At 47.3% G+C, this 19,594-nt stretch overlaps 1 protein-coding gene across 1 annotated transcript in view; it reads right to left on the bottom strand.

The window, feature by feature from the left end:
• CACNA2D4 (calcium voltage-gated channel auxiliary subunit alpha2delta 4) overlaps positions 1 to 19,594 on the bottom strand; it is an 861,469-nt gene that overhangs the window by 110,816 nt on the left and 731,059 nt on the right. The window contains exons 28-29 of the mRNA XM_069228087.1: positions 15,452 to 15,496; positions 12,839 to 12,901 (exon numbers count right to left, since the gene is read on the bottom strand). Of these exons, the coding sequence (XP_069084188.1) occupies positions 12,839 to 12,901; positions 15,452 to 15,496 (108 nt within the window). The remainder of the gene's footprint in view (positions 1 to 12,838; positions 12,902 to 15,451; positions 15,497 to 19,594) is intronic.

Below are 19,594 nucleotides of genomic sequence, written 5' to 3'. Positions count from 1 at the left end.
AACAAGATTGAGGTCCCGGTGAGTCATGATATAGAATGGAGGAGGGAACATATGTTGGAGACCATTTAAAAACCTATTTACAATGGGGATTTCAAGAGGGATGGCTAATCAGGCAACTGCAAAAAATGCAGAGATAGCAGAAAGATAGCCCTTCAGAGTGCCCACAGCAGAGCCCTGCTGGGAAGAGAAAGAATTTTTAAAAAGTACATTAGAAAGGGGGGCAGAAAGGGGATCAATTTGTTTAACTGAGCACCACATCACAAATGTTTGCCAACATCAGGCGTATACTGTCTTGGTGGAGGGATGTCTGGCTGCCAAGATAACATTACAGACTTCGAGAGGAAGGTCGAAGGTTGTCAACTGTCGCCTCTCAATCTTTATGCAAGAAGGCGAAGAGTTGACAGGTTCGGGTGGGGGACCCTCCCCTGCTGCTGCGACAGAAGATCCTCCTGAAGGGGCCGCCTGATTGAAGGATTAATGGCCATGATGAACACTTTAGGATATCAAACTCCGTGCCCAGTGCGGAGTCATAAGGATAACTGAGTCCAGTCGTTCTTGATCTTCTTGAGACATCTGGGCAGAAGGGATATAGGTGGAAAGGCATACAGGCCTGAGCTCAACTCAAGATAAAAAGCATTTCTGAGTGAGAACCGCCTTGGAAACTCCAGTGAGCAGAACTGCTGACATTTTGCATACGACGGTGGTGGCGCACAGATCTAACCAAGGCTCTCCCCACTGCTGAAAGACACGTTGCACTAACTCCGGAGGCAGACGCCATTCGTGATCCACTAGGAATCTTCAGCTGAGTTTGTGCCCCCTGCGTTCAGACAGCCCACCAGGTGTTGAACCACCGAGGAAATGCCCTAGCGTGCCAGCCATGTCCAGAGATGCAGGGCCTCTTGACAGATGAACCACAACCCCACGCTTCCCTGTTTGTTGCAGTTCCACATGGTGGTGGTGTTGTCCGTGAACACCGGCCCTAGCCTTCCCCTTTATGGAGGGTAGAAAGGTTTCCAATGCCAGTTGGATCAAACAGAGCTCCAGCAGGTTGATGTGGATTTTGGATAATACTGGAGACCAGAGTCCTCTCATTGCCACCTCTCCTAGATGACCACCCCATTCCTGGAGTGCTGCAGCTGTCACTACTGTCAGATCTGGTTGGGGAATGGGTCTTAAACTGACAAATTGCAGTTAGTTAGCCACCACTTCAGATCTTTTGCAGTTCCTTCCAAGATCTGGATCATGTCAGAGAGATTCCCCTGATACTGTGTCCACTGGAACTTCCAAGTTCCACTTCAGAGCCCTCAGATGCTAGCGGGCATGTGTCAGAAGCAGGATACAAGAGGAAATGAGGTCCAGCAGCTTCAGAATCAGCCTTACCGAAATCCAGGATAGAAGCTTAAACATCGATATCATCGCTTGAATATTATGGACTCACCGTTCAGGAGGATAAGCCTGGAACTGCACAGTGTTCAGAACAGCTCCAATAAAAGGAAGCATTTGAGAAGGAGTAAGGTGTGACTTCGGCACATTGATAGTGAACTCCAGTGAGTGAAGGCGTTCTGTCGTAGTCTGGATATGGGAGACAATAGCCTGGGGCAAGCCCACCTTCAACAGCCAATCATCGAGACAGGTAAAGATTGGCACCCCTGATCTCCATAGATGAGCTACAACCACTGCCATCACCTTTGTGAACACCCGAGGGGAGCTAGTAAGGCTAAAAGGGAGCACAGTGAATCAAAAGTGCTTGTGGCCTACCATGAACCGCAGGAAATGTCTGGGGGCAGGCAGGATGGGAATGTTAAAGCATGCTTCCTGCAAGCCCAACGCTATAATCCAATCTCCTGGGTCGATGGCAGACAAAACCTGAGCTAGCATGAACATCTTGAACTTCTTCCTATGGAAGAAATTGGAGATCACAGATCTACGATAGGACAAAGGCCTCTGTCCTTTTTGGGCACCAGAAAGTAGAGGGAATTGCAACCATGACTGAATTCTGGCATTGGCACCCTCTCTATGGCTCCCTTGGCAGAGACAGTTGTGACTTCCTGGCGGAGAAGAGATAGGTGATCCTTCTTCAGCCTGTCGTGAGTTGGTGGCATGTGGGAGGCGCTGTCACAAAAGGAAGGGAGTAGCTCATTTGATGATCTGCAAAACCAGGCTGTCTAATGTTATGGACCGCCAGAGGGGCAAGTGATGGCGAATCTTGTCACCAACTGGGTGCCCATGTTGATAAGAATCTGCCTTGACTCCGAAGAGACAGGAGCCTTTAAAGGGCATGTCCATGAGAGATGCTTGGACATCCCCAGAAAAGCCAGTTGTCCTCAACCAGGCATGGCGCCATAAGGCCACCATTGTTGAAACCGCTCTGTCTAGTGAGTCGGTGGTATCCAGTCCACATCGGATTGTGAACTTAACTGAGCCTCTCCTATCGACAGCAGCCTGGGAGACTGCAGCCCAGGCCTCCTCCGGGACCGTTTCAGCACCTGCACAACAGTATCCCACAGAGTGTGGGAATAGCAGCCAAAAAGGCATGCAATATTCATGGACTGCAGTGCCAAAAAGTTGGAAGAAAACATGTTCTTCCCGAAGGTGTCCATCCTCTTGGACTACGTATCCAGGGGAGCGGTAGGGAACGTGCCAGGATTTACAAGGGGAGTTGAAGCTTGGACCACCAAACTCTCTGGGATAGGCTGTTGGGTGAAGAAGTTTGGATCCCCTGGAGTAGGGCAGTGGTGGCAGGCAGTCGCCCTGTTCACAGGAGCCCCTGTTCTGGGCTTGGACCAGGTCGTAAGCAGACGTTTGTGAGGGCTGCTCTGAAGCAGAGAAGTGACTCTGAAGGGGTCTCTTCCCGTTGCAGTACCTCTGTCAAGAAATTAGTCTTGAGTGCCACTGAATACAATTGAAGGTTGGGGACTTTAGCTGCCCTCTTCACCACCATGATGAATGACACTCCCTCCTCCATAGCCACTTTAAGCGTGAAAGCATGCTAGTATCTGGAGAAGTGTTCAGTCCACTGGCCTCACCCAGAGGCCATAGGACTTTAGGAAAGTATTCTACAGGGCCCAGCGGCCCCTCCCATTCCTCCCTGAGTTCTAGTCCATAGGACTACAGCTTAAACTCCGACCTGGAGGGCATGGCTCCAGTCTGAGCTAGAATCAATGTTGGTTGATGCCTTTCCAGCTCCGTATTGGAGTTGGGGATCAGAATAGGGGCGTCACTGCTGGTGGGCTCTAGTGGAGCCTTCTTCTTATGATGGGACCTACCGGAGTGACCTGACAACTTCAAGTGCAAAGAAGATCTAAGTCTCCAAGACACTCCCGGGACATTCCTCTCGACCAGGATCTTGATTGTTGCAGCATCGCACCTTGAGACACCAGGAGATTGAGGATCGCTTCCTCAAAGCCTTCAAGTTCATGGCATGGCAATCGGTGCAGGCCTCCAGCTCATGGTCCCACTCGAGGCATCAGAGGCATACAAGCAGGGCTTGAAGCGGTCTTCCTTGATAACATCCCTTCCACACTGGGAGGAAAACCTCAAAAAGAAGTTGAAAAAAAGTCAGAAAAAGTTAGTCAAAAATTGACTAGGAGTAGATCTTCTCCAGAGCCATGCTGACTGGTAGCAAAGAAAAGAACTGGCGTCAGAGTGCATGAGTGGTTCCTATATAGGGATTGTGAACTTCACTTCTGGTGCAGAAGACGTTGGCGATGCCACCTGCTACCAAACAACGCAACCTACCTATGCTCTGGGGTACTGCTTGCGAAAAAACTTCTGGATACAGTGTGACTCCTGGAATAATTCTAAGGTAAAGAATCTGCAGATATACGTCTCATTTAGAAAAAAGTACGCAAAACTTTGATGCCGCCTATGTGCAGTAGGAAACTCTTGTTTTCAGGGAAGGGTTTTGTTTGACAGTTTAATAGATAATTGGGTTGTAGGAGGCTGGGCTGGCTTGTAGTGAGTACCAAGGGGTACTTACACCTTGCACCAGGCCCAGTTATCCCTTATTAGTGTATAGGGTGTCTAGCAGCTTAGGCTGATAGATAATGGTAGCTTAGCAGAGCAGCTTAGGCTGAACTAGGAGACGAGTGAAGCTCCTACAGTACCACTAGTGTCATATGCACAATATCATAAGAAAACACAATACACAGATATACTAAAAATAAAGGTACTTTATTTTTATGACAATATGCCAAAAGTATCTCAGTGAGTACCCTCAGTATGAGGATAGCAAATATACACAAGATATATGTACACAATACCAAAAATATGCAGTATAGTATTAGAAAACAGTGCAAACAATGTATAGTTACAATAGGATGCAATGGGGACACATAGGGATAGGGGCAACACAAACCATATACTCCAAAAGTGGAATGCGAACCACGAATGGACCCCAAACCTATGTGACCTTGTAGAGGGTCGCTGGGACTGTAAGAAAACAGTGAGGGTTAGAAAAATAGCCCACCCCACGACCCTGAAAAGTGAGTGCAAAGTGCACTAAAGTTCCCCAAAGAGCACAGGAGTCGTGATAGGGGAATTCTGCAGGAAAGACCAAAACCAGCAATGCAACAACGATGGATTTCCAGACGAGGGTACCTGTGGAACAAGGGGACCAAGTCCAAAAGTCACGACCAAGTCGAGAGTGGGCAGATGCCCAGGAAATGCCAGCTGTGGGTGCAAAGAAGCTGCTACTAGGCAGTAGAAGCTGAGGATTCTGCAGGAACGACATGGGCTAGAAACTTCCCCTTTGGAGGATGGATCCCCCACGCCGTGGAGAGTCGTGCAGAAGTGTTTTCCTGAAGAAAGACCGCAAACAAGCCTTGCTAGCTGCAAGTCGTGCGGTTAGGGTTTTTGGATGCTGCTGTGGCCCAGGAGGGACCAGGATGTCGCCAATTGCGTCAGGGGACAGAGGGGGTGCCCAGCAGGACGAGGAGCCCTCTCAGAAGCAGGCAGCACCCGCAGAAGTGCTGGAACAGGCACTACGAAGAGGAGTGAAACGGTGCTCACCCGAAGTTGCACAAAGGAGTCCCACGTCGCCGGAGGACAACTCAGGAGGTCGTGCAATGCAGGTTAGAGTGCCGTGGACCCAGGCTTGGCTGTGCACAAAGGATTTCCGCCGGAAGTGCACAGAGGCTGGAGTAGCTGCAAAAGACGCAGTTCCCAGCAATGCAGTCTGGCGTGGGGAGGCAAGGACTTACCTCCACCAAACTTGGACTGAAGAGTCACTGGACTGTGGGAGTCACTTGGACAGAGTTGCTGGATTCAAGGGACCTCGCTCGTCGTGCTGAGAGGAGACCCAGGGGACCGGTGATGCAGTTCTTTGGTGCCTGCGGTTGCAGGGGGACGATTCCGTCGACCCACAGGAGATTTCTTTGGAGCTTCTAGTGCAGAGAGGAGGCAGACTACCCCCACAGCATGCACCACCAGGAAAGCAGTCGAGAAGGCAGCAGGATCAGCGTTACAGAGTTGCAGTAGTCGTCTTCGCTACTTTGTTGCAGTTTTGCAGGCTTCCAGCGCGGTCAGCAGTCGATTCCTTGGCAGAAGGTGAAGAGAGAGATGCAGAGGAACTCGGATGAGCTCTTGCATTAGTTATCTAAGGAAATCCCCAAAGCGGAGACCCTAAATAGCCAGAAAAGAGGGTTTGGCTACTTAGGAGAGAAGATAGGCTAGTAACACCTGAAGGAGCCTATCAGAAGGAGTCTCTGACTTCACCTGCTGGCCCTGGCCACTCAGAGCAGTCCAGTGTGCCAGCAGCACCTCTGTTTCCAAGATGGCAGAGGTCTGGAGCACACTGGAGGAGCTCTGGGCACCTCCCAGGGGAGGTGCAGGTCAGGGGAGTGGTCACTCCCCTTTGCTTTGTCCAGTTTTGCGCCAGAGCAGGGCTGAGGGGTCCCTGAACCGGTGTAGACTGGCTTATGCAGAAATGGGCACCATGTGTGCCCATGAAAGCATTTCCAGAGGCTGGGGAAGGCTACTCCTCCCCTGCCTTAACACCATTTTCCAAAGGGAGAGGGTGTAACACCCTCTCTCTGAGGAAGTCCTTTGTTCTGCCTTCCTGGGCCAAGCCTGGCTGGACCCCAGGAGGGCAGAAACCTGTCTGAGGGGTTGGCAGCAGCAGCAGCTGCAGTGAAACCCCGGGAAAGGCAGTTTGGCAGTACCAGGGTCTGTGCTAGAGACCCGTGGGATCATGGGATTGTGCCAACAATGCCAGGATGGCATAGAGGGGGCAATTCCATGATCTTAGACATGTTACATGGCCATATTCGGAGTTACCATTGTGAAGCTACACATAGGTAGTGACCTATATGTAGTGCACGCGTGTAATAGTGTCCCCGCACTCACAAAGTCCGGGGAATTGGCCCGGAACAATGTGGGGGCACCTTGGCTAGTGCCAGGGTGCCCACACACTAAGTAACTTAGCACCCAACCTTTACCAGGTAAAGGTTAGACATATAGGTGACTTATAAGTTACTTAAGTGCAGTGTAAAATGGCTGTGAAATAACGTGGACGTTATTTCACTCAGGCTGCAGTGGCAGGCCTGTGTAAGAATTGTCAGAGCTCCCTATGGGTGGCAAAAGAAATGCTGCAGCCCATAGGGATCTCCTGGAACCCCAATACCTTGGGTACCTCAGTACCATATACTAGGGAATTATAAGGGTGTTCCAGTATGCCAATGTAAATTGGTAAAATTGGTCACTAGCCTGTTAGTGACAATTTGAAAGAAATGAGAGAGCATAACCACTGAGGTTCTGATTAGCAGAGCCTCAGTGAGACAGTTAGTCATAACACAGGTAACACATACAGGGCACACTTATGAGCACTGGGGCCCTGGCTGGGAGGGTCCCAGTGACACATACAACTAAAACAACATATATACAGTGAAATATGGGGGTAACATGCCAGGCAAGATGGTACTTTCCTACATGGGTGCAGTTAAATTGAAAAGGAATTGAAACATATTTTAAGAAGTGTGGCATAGAACATAAGAGATCTTTGCCTTTTCAGACTGTATATAATGGCATGGTTGAAAGGTTAGTTTGCAAGCTGAGTGAAAGTATACAGCTGGTGCGTGGCTCAAGGATGGACTTCAAGAGTAAAATACTCAACAGAATAAAAGCAAATAGACTTTCTCCTAATCAGTCCATTGCTAAAACTCTGTGAATTGTTCAGGGCTCACAATCCTAATTTCAAGTTAGTTCCATTTGGATGGAGTGGAAGAAAGATCATGTGAGAATCTCCACTGAAGATTAATGGAGAGAGAGGGAGTTAATTCTTCAGAGCAAATGGAGGGAGTATTTTGTTATCAGTAAAGCTGTACGTGATTGTGATGACTAAGCTGAGTGGGGGATATGGTGCATATCAAGGCTCCTGCTGTTTGTGAGACGTTCTCTAAATCCACAAGGCCTCTTGAACTCACAATGTTGTTTAAAAATACAGTGAAGCTCTCTGATGGAAGAATGTGGTATTTCGGTTGTATATCAATGTGTAAAGAGGGAGAAGGGGGTCAAAAAGTCTCTGATACTAAAGAACTAGGGGTGGCAAGTGGTCAGTGTGTTAAGGCGTAAAATGCATGGTCTCAGCATAGAAGAATTTCACCTAAACCAAAGTATTGACAAGATTTTGTACATTCACTATTGGGTTATGAACATCTGTATATGGACTGTAATCAGTTGTATCTGTTCTTATGCTTTGTTTCATTTGAATCACTGTTCTGCTTTCACATTCAATGTGCATTTTCCCTTGTGATGCGAAGATGTATCGTGTATTGACTGTAGTTATTCACTTCTTTGTATAAGACCTTACTGACCTTTTTAGACCCTAAGCACGACAGCACAGTAGTCTTGCTTCACTCCCACACAGGGGCCCGGAACGCTCCTTTCCTCATGTGGCCATGCAGGCCAATCCGCCTTGAAAAGCGTGACTGCCCAGGTCTCTGGAACGCATGCTTCAAGGCGTTCCAAGCCTCGTTCACAGGCCCTGGATCGCTCGTCTCTTGCGCGTGCCAGCACGCCATCAACTGAAACGGCAGCGCGGGCCGCGGTATGTGCACTCCAGTAGCCACCGCCTGATGCAGCCCAACTCGCCCCCTAAAATCAACCTCGAACGCTGATGACGCAATCTACCGTCCGGAAGGCGTGGTCCGCGAATAGCTTCAAATCGAAGGACAAAGCAAACCGCCGTCTGTGCCAAAGAGTTCTCCAAAGGAAGCCGCCAAATGGTGACGGAAAACCCTGCACCAGAGTTGAGGTGTGTTGCTCTTCACCAAGTTCCCATCCTCGACGCCAGACGTGAAGGTCTGACAAAGAACTGACAAGACATTTTACAGGTAAACGGGTGCTTTATTGTGCACCCCAGCCAGAAGCCAGATTCTTCGGCGTTTTGGAGTCTTTACAGTCAAAAGTCCAACAAGGCTCTTACCCAACTTGAACTATCAAGTTAATGACATCTAGGAAATGTGCAGTGCTTAATTTGTAAATAAAAACGTGCTGGTGCCCTAAGATCTCCTTTGAAACTCGCGGATGCTGTAATTAAATGTACGAGCCCAGAATACTGAGGCAGCGTAATCCTGAAGCCATCCCGAGCCTCTTTAATCAATTTACAGCAACTCCCTGCCCTTTCAGCTCATTCTTGCAGCTCTCTACCTTTGTGACACTTTCTCGTTTTTCTCTCCCTGCGTCTTTACCATATGTGTCTTTTGCTCGCTGTAAATGCTTGAGGCAGAAGAATAAGTGCCGACCCTCAAAAATAAGTGCCGGTACCCCTCACCGGAAACCACCGGCTCAAATGAAGCATTGGAAGTGTATAACCACATATTCAATAGACATCAGTGGGAGAACTTCATGTGGACTCGACGGACATATTTCTGACCTGCACATAGGCAGCTGGCATCCACGAAATCAATACTCTAGGTTTTGTGTTCATTGTGAAACACATTTGTGTGTTGGGCACGAGAGAATGATTTTTTTTAGATGTTCTTAATACAACAGCGAATTTGCAAGGCAGTATTGGCAAACGAAACTGTCGGGGGGGGTGGGGGGGGTGTGAGTGGGAGAGAAAATCAAATGCAGCAGGTCTCTTACCACGATGCTTTTTATAAATGTAAACACCACAGTGGTTTTCAAGGACAGTTGCACCCATTATTTAGAACATGCTAGGAAATGGCCAGTCCTTATTAGCAGTCCCCATGGGCCTGTTTGTTCTTATCTGCTATAAACACCTACTAAGCTACCTTTCGCAGAACGTCACTACGTTCTTCCAAATATTCCAGGAATTATGCTAAACGTTTTAAAAATAAACTGTAGACAGATGCGTCCAGTACCCACAGGTCCAGCCTGCACTCGCTTTACTCATTTACATGCGTGTGCGAAACACGTATCGTGCATAGGGGGAGGCATCCACCCAATAGCCCGCAGTGACAAATCTGGGGGACAAAAAGAAACATGGGATGAAATCTACAGTCTTCGTCTCGGGTCAGACGCGGAAGACTCATCGAATCCTGTGTCTTCCCTTCCAGTTTTCGCACCATTGGAATGCTCTTTCTTAACAGTCTTAATATGTAGATGTACTCACAATTAAAAAGAAACCAAAGTCTAGCTTTTCTCACCACAGAAAGTCCTCGAGGAGCTATATTGATGCATCTCTCATGTATTCATTCATTCCAGACCAGGGAAGCAGCTGAACACTCTTGCGATCCCAAATTTATCCCCATGAAAACCGGTAAGTAACGCTTACCTCCAATTGAGTTTTGGAGAAATATTGCAGTAACCTATTTATTTAAAACCATTTCCCATAAGTGCCTTGGGCTTTTATGGTAAAAAATGTTTTTTTAAGTCAATTTATTGAAAAGCTAAACTGGAGACCAATACGTAAATCCAAATCTTATCCACAAAAATGCACAGGAGCCTGTACTGAATACAGGGTTCATACTCTAAAGACAAAAAAAGGAAAAAGAATGATGCAAAAGTTATTATAATCAATAAAATGTTAGGAGTTGTAAATAGGGTTAAAGAAAAAAAAAGCAAACAAAAAGATCAGAAAACAGTTTTTGCGGAAATAAAAAGAAAACTGGACTTTGGTAGTAAGTTTTCTATTTCTACTATGACCTGTGTAGGAAGAAAGCTAATGGGAGTAGGTTGGACAGAGAAAAGATGAAAAAGGAGGGGTCAGGAAATGATGACTCGAATGGAGAGCAATAGCGGTGAGGGGGTTTCAGAGGAGGGGGAAAGAGGTTTGATGAGAATAAGATATGGGAAAACGTAAGAAAACCTCAGTGGAGCAGGATACACAGGACTGATGAGCAAAAAGAGAAGTCCCCTCAGGAAACAGGCATTGACAAAGGGAACTGGTCTTGAGTGTCATGAACATGTAATAGCACAGCTAATAGGTCTGACGGGAAGTGTTTGATAAAAGTTGAGTGACTTGTGTATTACTCCACATAATAGTTGGACAACTGGACCGCTCCTGGCTGCTACAGAAATAAAATCCCTTAATAAAGCAATTGGGTTTCAGACATATGGCAGCTGAGAGAAGGACCCTTTGATTAGATTAGAAGAGTTGTGTTATACCCTCAAAGAGGAATGTTATGAAAAGGAGCCAGAAGTTGAAGTTTCTGGTGTATATTTTTGGTGCTGTTGTGAGAAAGCTTATGTGCATATACATCTTTACGTTGTGAGCAAAAAAGCGGTAAATCCAACAACGTTATTACAGGAAAGTAAAACAAATTAACCTGCAAGGGTGATTAGTATTTACCTGCCATAAAGATAAACAGAAAATACTACTGAATCAAAAAGCAATAAATCAGCAATTAAAATGTCGTCATAGTAGTAAAGACATCAGAGAACACACACTGACTCTGATTGCTGCATTCCAACAGGTAGCCTACTTAAACACCGCTATAAACGGTAACACAAATGGAAGCTTGTAACCATTCTCAAAATTCCCGGTCATTGACAGACAGCCCATCGAAATCAATAACAAACTACGAATAACCAATAAGGCCAATTGCTGAGGTGGCCTGACCTAAACCCACTCTCTGTGTTACAAGTATTGCTAACATGAGGTCCCCACACTCTAAAGCTGTCAGTAGCAAGATCTATAAAAGAGAATAGGCTGGAGCAGATGTGAAAGGGGAAAAAAGATAAAGCAGAATGAAAGAAAAGGGTTAGAAAAGGAGAGAGGAGAAAAATCGGTCCCTGCCCCCCTTCAACCATGAACAAGATAGAACACCTAGAATCGATTTTGTCAAAATGGGCCTTCAAGTTGAATTAGTTGTCCCTGACAATGCCATTAAACATAGTATCAAAACATATAAAAAAATAGCTTCTTGAGTTTGTGTTGATAGGCATGGCTTCATTAGGTTTGGTACTCTTGGAATGAAACCGTCACAAACAAAAACAAGAGTCTTAAAATCTTTATATTTTATGATCTACCCAGAATATTCTTCTGCTAGAAGTACATCTTACAAATGGGGTTACTATGGGAAGGCTACTGACGTCCCTATTTCATCTTAAATCTGGGCCAAAGATAGCTCTGTCCCACATAAGGACTTCAGAAGGATGCAAGTCTACCATTAATGTTTCATTAAGCGGGCATAAGAAAGTACAATAATTATCAACTGTCTTTACTGAATATATAGATTCTGGGGTCAAACCGGCAAACATAGCTGTGCTCCATCAAAAGAAAGTTCAGACTAGAGACTTTTGACAGCACAAGTTTAGACAGTCAAGGGCCCTTTGGCTTGGACCTCTAAACTTCAGCAGATTGGATGTGCTACTATGTTGCAGCAGGGAACCATAGATGAGGAAGCTAATGACTTTCTCAAAGAGTGGCTGTGACCAAGTACAATACAGTTGTTTAGTGTTACTAACTCAGTGGATAACAGCAAAGTCAAACATAATACACATAACAAAAAGAATTACTCCACAAGTTGGAGTAGCCAGGCAGACTTTAACCAATAAATCATGGGTCTGTAACTCTGGCCATGCACGGAGCGTAGTCCCTAGTAGCCTATCCATTTTGAAGGAAGGCAACACTGAAAATACACCTGTGAGGGATGTGTTGATGGTGTAGATTCATTTACAAATTCAATACTGTGTAAGGTCTTCAAGGTAGATGTCAGGGATAAATAATTAAATGATCTGTTGAGGTTCAGCTGTGCACTCGCCCTGCACATATAGGCACTGCAATCACTGGCTTCCATATCTGTTGACTTACACTGAGGAACGAAGAATAAGTGAGCACAGGTGTTAGTAATTTCCGAGAACATGTTGTAGTTTTCACAGTGAAGGTGAACTAAGCTCCTCCTAGTCAAACCTATAATAAGCCCTTGGTCTGACTGAAAGAACAGAGCAGGTGGGGAAACCCAATGTTAAACTTGCTGAGGATGACCCCTTTCTCTATACAAACCAAATGCACATAAATATATCTACAAATCTAGTATTGCCATTGGAAGGGAATACCAGAAGTCAACCTGTCTATTCCCCGTGGTCTGTGAAGGTTAAAGTTGACCTACAAGAAAGAAGGCATTTCACCTTTTGATATCTTGCTTGTACCCTTATTTTCTGTCTGTGTCCCTCTTCCTTCCCACAATTATGCAATATTGATAACATTAAATTTGTTAGCACATATTTTGTCGTGCTCTAAACAAAAGGTGTTAAAATCACACAACTCAATAGTAATGAATGCATCTACTTTATAAAGATGAAACTTCAAGTGGGCCAGTCAGGTCCTTTGCAGAGTTAGATCGGAGTTATCGTACTGGTTTAATGTTTTTTTTTTTTTTCACCTCTCCCACCCATAACTGCCTTTTGCCCCTTTTTTCTCAGCTTTGCTTACCTTTTTCTTGTCTTTGGAAATTAGGATGAATCCATTATTGTCAATGAGGTAGCAATTCAGACCCTGGAGATAGAAGATATAAAGATGACATGTTAGAAAATAATCTTTATAGCGCCATCTCTCCACAGAATTAGGGTTGGGATGTTGCCTCCCCCAGCCAAGTGACATTTTGCCTCCCACCTGCCTAGTGAATGGACTACATTAGCTTTTTTAAGGGTCAAAGTAAGCCCCACTGCTGGTGGTTCCCAAAGCAGCCACTGAGGATTGCCCTGCGATATGACCAACAGTTAAACCGCTCTCTGCATTCCTATTCTTGGCCATCTGACCCCTCTGTTCAACTCTTTGAGTACTGTGATATGATCCTATTAAACATTCTCCAAAGACTTGACAAGTTTGCTGGAGGGACCAGTGGTCATTTGTTTATGCTTATTCGATTTTATGCCCCGTAACATTCCAAGCTGCTTCAAGGTGTTTATTGACAGTTTTCCAGAGTTTTGGGTCCTGCGATGAGAATCAACAGACAGCAAAACTCATCTTAGAGAATCCGGGGACTGTCAGTAAAGGACTAGTGAAAGATTGCAAGGGCTACTCGTTTGGTTACTTAGTCTGTATTTGGCTGGGCCCTCACCTCTTTCAGCATTTGTAAGAGTTTAACATTTTGCAGCTAAAATACTGCTTATTAACTAGCCATGTCGACGTAGAGGAGCCCCTATGAGAAAACGTTTTAGGAGTCATTATGCATGACTTTCATGGGCATTGTGCAAAGTTTCACTCTGCAAGTTAGAAACTGCGGGAATGTGTAGTGAACACATTAATGTTTTCTTCTGTTTTGATATATTTACCCAAAGTTAATAACACAGTTGCTTATCTACTGCAAATGTTTTAGCTAGTTTATGGTGATCCTCTACAAAGATAACATTGATGTATGAAATAAGAAAACGCAGGCTCACTCTCCTGAACCAATAGGAAATACAATAAAGGATATACGCCTTTGAGTAACGATACGTATGATTTTAAAACAGCAGACTGAACTGGAAGATTGTCTCCAACAATGAAGGGACTTTGGCATCTAAGAATTAGGAAAGAAGGTGTAGAATGAGGTGTATTCAACGCCAAGATGAGCTGTTCAGTTAGAGAGGATTCCACACCGACAGATGATTCCACTGGTGTGGAAGTAGTGGCCCAAGAAAATGCCGGAAGTGTAGACTTAGAAGGAGAAAGGTGCTGTAAAGAATCCACCCACTCAGTCATTATGGCACTGAATACAGTTGTAGGTTCCAATGGTTCACTCTCAAGGTCAGTATCCAGTGAGTTTGTAGCTGTAATCAACCTTTGCTTTGCTTGGAGTTGGATGATGCGATGGCTCATGCATGATTGTGCATCGGGCTGTGGTAAAGTTTCATCTTCAGAAGGAATCTTACAACTTCAAACCTTACGGAGAGCCAGGCCAGTCGGAAATTGGTGTAACTTTAAAGAAGTTAGTACAGTATCTGATATTTTTGGCCTCTTTTCTTACCCTCAAGACCTTGGAAAATGAAAGCACTCCACATTCCATAGTAGTGACTAGCATTGCTGGAATTAGGAGGCAAGGAAGACTCTCTTTTCATTGGGTTGACATGCATGTTAAAAGCTACAGTTCTAGTTACTAAGCCGTCATTACAAAGTTTGACGGAAGGCTAGGAGTCTGATTCAATAATTTAGAACTCCAATCCAAATTAAATGATGAGCTAAGTTCATCCGCAGACTATTGAGGGTTTGAGAGTCAAAACTTCTCAGGCCAAAAAGCTAATCAGGTTGCACAGAGAACAGATTCAGATATATTAAATAACTCCGGCAGTGCGACTTGTGCATGGGCTGTGAGAGGACAGAGGAGTGGAGGCAGTACTCCCAGTAGCGCTCAGACAATTCACAACCAGTTGAAAAGGTGGAAGAGTAAAACGACTAGGTGTAAATAGTAAAGTGAGAATTAACTCTCCTGTCTGCAGATAGTCTGTTGGTATGCTTGAGCCCCACTGGATGTTAAGTGGTTGATCCTTGCTACAAACAAGAAGGGGCTGAAGGACTTTACCTCTGGTGCATTACCTCCACCATTAACTCCATCAGCCATGAGTAGCAGGAAGATGCTATGTCACGGGAGGCATTTTTAGGATGGGGATAGCTGACAGACAATAATAGGTGGGTGGAGAGCAGTTGCTTAGAAAATAATTCTTATCCAGTATTAACTAGTTGCCATCCAGCTGTAGTGACCTCAGTGCTTCTCTTTCCACTGTGTTATGTTATGTTGACTTCTATAGCGCATAAATCACCCTAGAGGGTCTCCAAGTGCTTGGGCTTGGTGTGTGGTCTCAAGGCGCTTATAAGTATAGCCATGTTTTGCTGTATCTGCTCCACCCTTTGGCTGCACCATCTCATGTTGGGCACTTCGTGTAAAATCCCTGCTATGTGGCTGCCACTTTCTGAGTTTTTTCTAATCTTCCTGCACAAACCATCCCATTTCTGGTTTCTCCCATGAATATGGATGTTGGCTGCTTTGATTACGCCCTCCCCTCCTTATGCTTTTCCCTTTCCCTTCTGAATCCGCCTTATGCACAGGGGTCTTGCAACTGATCTTACCTCTTCCTCGCAACTTAAGGGACAAGCTCCATCCACACCGCTGCACTGAAAAAAACAGAAGTGGAAAGCACTGATGAGGACAGGCCCAATTCATAAACCTGTCTTAGTAAAGCAAGCATTGTAAATGTTTCCATTGAAAAGCATTGTGGTTACAGGTGGCCCGCGCTATCTCATTGTTGTGAAAAAGGATAGAGGATCACTACGTCACCACTGGCTAAAGGGTGTCAACAGGAAAGTTAACAATTATGGACAAAGTCCTGAGGCGGCTCCTCCGCTTTGGCGGAGGAGCGTCGCCCACAACCCCCACCCAGCCCTCCCCAGCCAGCAGCAGCAGCTGCAAAACCTTTAAAGTACAAACATAATAAACCCTGCTTATTATGTGTTTACTATAAAAGGGACGGGGCCACAGGCGTGACAGGGACAGAGGGGAAGTGCACAGCACTCCCCTTCAGTGTGCATGTATGTTTGGCCGGCCGTCTCAGGCCGGCCAACCATACATGCGCACTAGGCTCTCTCCAAACCGGCACTGCATTGCTGGGTTGGAGAGAGCAGGCAGAGGCTCCCACTCTGCCTCGGAGCGCCCTGGGTGGGTGCTCTGTCCGATCCTACCGCGGCTTTCATGCAACGGTAGGATTTGACGCAGGGCAGGCTGGAAGACCTGTGCCTGCAATGCAAGACAGAGTGGATGGAGTGGCACAGCGTGGAAAGATTATTATTTTTTATTTTTGGTACCCTCCCGCCATGCGCCACCCTGCCACTTTTCCCTCCCGTGAGCCGCGCCTGCCAAAGCCTTTCAAATCTTGGTGCTTTGCCGATGTTTTTTTCCTGTTGCATGCATGTGCAGCCATCAATGAGGCATCTGCGTGGCTGGCAATTTTGGAATGGTTTTAAAGAAAACCCATTCCAAGATGAGCACCTGATGTGCATGCATGCTCTTCTAGCCACATTAGATCCGTAAATAATACTATAAAAAAGTGAAATCAAGTCTCACAAAACACAAAAAGAGAGGAAGCAGCCCAGTAGCACCTATATTCTTTATTTCATTTTTTTATAGTATAATTTATTGATCTAACATGATTATCTGGCATGTTCGATCAACAAATTAAAAATGGAGGCCTGCGTCACAATGCATGAGTTCACGTGCTACATAATCATGTGACTGAGGAAGTGAGTTAGAGGGGATGGCAAATGAAAAACCAACAGGAAGGAGGCTTGGTGGAGGATCTGTGGGGTAAGAGAGCTAAGAAATACACTCCCACGGAGTGCTACATGTAAAATAAAAACGGAGTATCGTCAAGTATGCCGAGGATACACATCATTCAATCAGAACACTGCAAGACTAAAATGTCCCTGGGTGAGACCCACACAGGAATAGAGAGAAAAGCCATCGAAACAGAAACAGACAACTGAGAGAGACAACTTAGTCATTCAGTCATGGGCACTGTAGCGAGCCTCCCGGGTGCTACTCTGCGCACTGCCCCACTCCGTGACGGAGTACGGTGTTCAGAGTAAGGGGCTTGTTAAATGGAGGCGGGGCCTGCAGGGCTTTTGCGCCAGAACTACAGAGCGAGCAGGTGTGCGCGTGTTTACTGCAGCGTGTTAGCGACACACAGGCGGCAGGCCGTGAGTTTATACCGGCCTGCGCCCTTTACATTTGGCGACGAGGCGGTGCCCACGCGCTGCACTCACCTGCGCCCGCTCCACCGGAGCATTTTTTTTTTCCTTCTTCACGGCCCCATTGCCCTCGGGGCCCGGTGCAGGAACCAGGCCAGTGGGCCTCCAGCAATCTCGAGGCCGTACGCAACGCGCGTCTGGTGCATTCTTCTGGGTGTCCTAGCTGCCTCTCCCTGGAGGAGACCGGAGGACACTCCTCCCTACGCCACAGCAAAGTGTGAATCTGCCTCCCCCCCCTCCTCTCAGTCTGCCTGTCACCATGTGCTGGAGTGCGAGGACCGGTAGCTGCCCCTCCCACTGCCAGCCCTACAGAGGTGTTTGACCAGAGGCTGCCCTGCTGTCAGGTGCAGACTGCGCTGGAGCAAGACATCAAGGTTGCCACCCCCACTCAGTGGACTCGAGGTGGGGCGTCTACCCTGCCCACGAAGCTTGATCCCTCAGGACAAGGGAAGGAGGTGTCCTTACTCTCGTCTCTCCACTCCTCATCCACACCAGGCGCACGAAGGGAACAGCGGCTAATTCCCAAGCGTGGTCATGAGCTCCCCGCCAGATGCCAACGCCTACCACCCAGTCCACCAGCACGTGTCCCACTCATCTGTCACTGCACTGCCACCATTCAGCCAACTGGCGGACCCCGCCACAGGTGCACCCCGATGGCGCCATTGGCTTGGAAGGCTACGACACTACAACCCTGATTACAAAAAGTTAAATTTGCGGCAAGCCCAGCAGAACGGCACCGAATTGGTGGACATGTTATACGCGCGTCTGCTGAAGCTGGCAAGCACCTGCACAGGCATCAATCAACACAAAGAAATCCGGTCGCAGATAATCCAGGGATGTCGCTCCTCAGCGATGAGAAAACTGATCCTACGACCGCCAGGTATCTCGCTTGATGACATCCTCATCCTAGCGCGATCACATGAACTATCCAGCAGCCGCGCCGAAGACATGACTGCCGCCCTGGCACGGTCATCCATCGCTCCACACCCAACCAAACTGGACCCCATAAGAGAAGACCAAGTGGCCGCTGTCTCCCGTCGCCAAAGCTCGCCCGTATGGCTCAGCAGGCCCGGATGGAGGAAAAGGGGTGCGGCAATTACGGCGGTGAACACCGCACGCCAGGTGCGTGCCCGGCAAAAGGCAAGAACTGCTCCACATGCGGTAAACCCAACCACTTTGCCAAGGTCTGCAGAGGCGGGCGACCTCGAACTGGAACCACTCCCGCACGAAGGGCATGGTAAAGCAGTTGGCGCTAGATGACGAACCAGCGGCAACCGCGGCACCGGCGGACCGACGCCCAGACACCACCCAGTATGTCGACGAGGACGAAGAGGAAATATTTGTGGTCTCTTTTGCTGACAGGTGGGATCAGAGGCGGCGGCCTCCTCCCATGTGCACCATAACAGTCAACAACACGCCGATATCAGCACTCATTGACACCGGAGCATTGGTCAATGTTATGGACGTTGAGCAATACAACAGACTGTCTCCTCCACCAGAGCTTAAACGGTGGCGCACCAAGATATACGTGTATGGTGGCGTGGAGCCGCTTCCACTCAGAGGAGCAATAGAAGTCACGGTCAGCAGTGACGGACATGCCACGCGAGCAAAATTCCACGTGGCGGAAGGGAAGAAGGGCACACTCCTAGGGTGTCACACAGCAGAAGATCTGGAGCTGGTGTTCTTCGCCCGCCAGGTGCCCGATTCACATGCTGAAGTGGTGCTAGAAGAATTCCCAGACCTCTTCCGTGGACTCGGGAAGCTGAAAGGCAAGCAGTTTCACTTACATGTGGACCCAGCTGTTTACCCCACGGCCTTGAGACATCGGAGGGTGCCGTTTCACCTCAGGCCTCAGGTGGAACAAGAACTGAGGACCCTTGAAGAGCTAGGGGTAATAGCGAAAGTGAGCGGGCCCACGCCATGGGTTTCAGCTCTGGTCATCGCTCCAAAACCCAAACAGCCCAGAGCCATTTGTCTCTGTGTGGACATGCGCCTCCCCAACAGTGCCATCAAACGGGAGCGCCACATCACACCCACTATGGACGACATCATAACGGACTTGAACGGAGCACAATGGTTCTCCAAGCCAGACTTGAACTCAGGATACCACCAACTAGAACTAACCCCAGAGAGCCGCAATATTACCACTTTTTCGACACACGTGGGGCTCTGCCGGTACAGACGTTTAAGCTTTGGAGTGTCATCAGCGGCAGAGATTTTCCAGAACGCCATCCGAGAGACTCTGTCCGGCCTGGCAGGCGTTATCAATTTAAGCGATGACATTTTGATTTTCTCCAGCTCTCTGGAAGACCATCATAAGCACCTGCGAGACACTCTACGACGACTGTCAGAGGCTGGGCTAACGCTGAATAGAAAATAATTTGCCTTCTACTGCAACTCTGTTGATTTATTTGGCTACATTTTCTCGAGGGAGGGGCTGAGAGTCGACCCCAAGAAGGTGGAAGCCAT

The sequence above is a fragment of the Pleurodeles waltl genome, chromosome 4_1 (genome assembly GCF_031143425.1).
Source record: "Pleurodeles waltl isolate 20211129_DDA chromosome 4_1, aPleWal1.hap1.20221129, whole genome shotgun sequence".
Taxonomy (NCBI): Eukaryota; Metazoa; Chordata; class Amphibia; order Caudata; family Salamandridae; genus Pleurodeles; species Pleurodeles waltl.
This window is presented reverse-complemented; position numbering and strand designations above follow the sequence as displayed.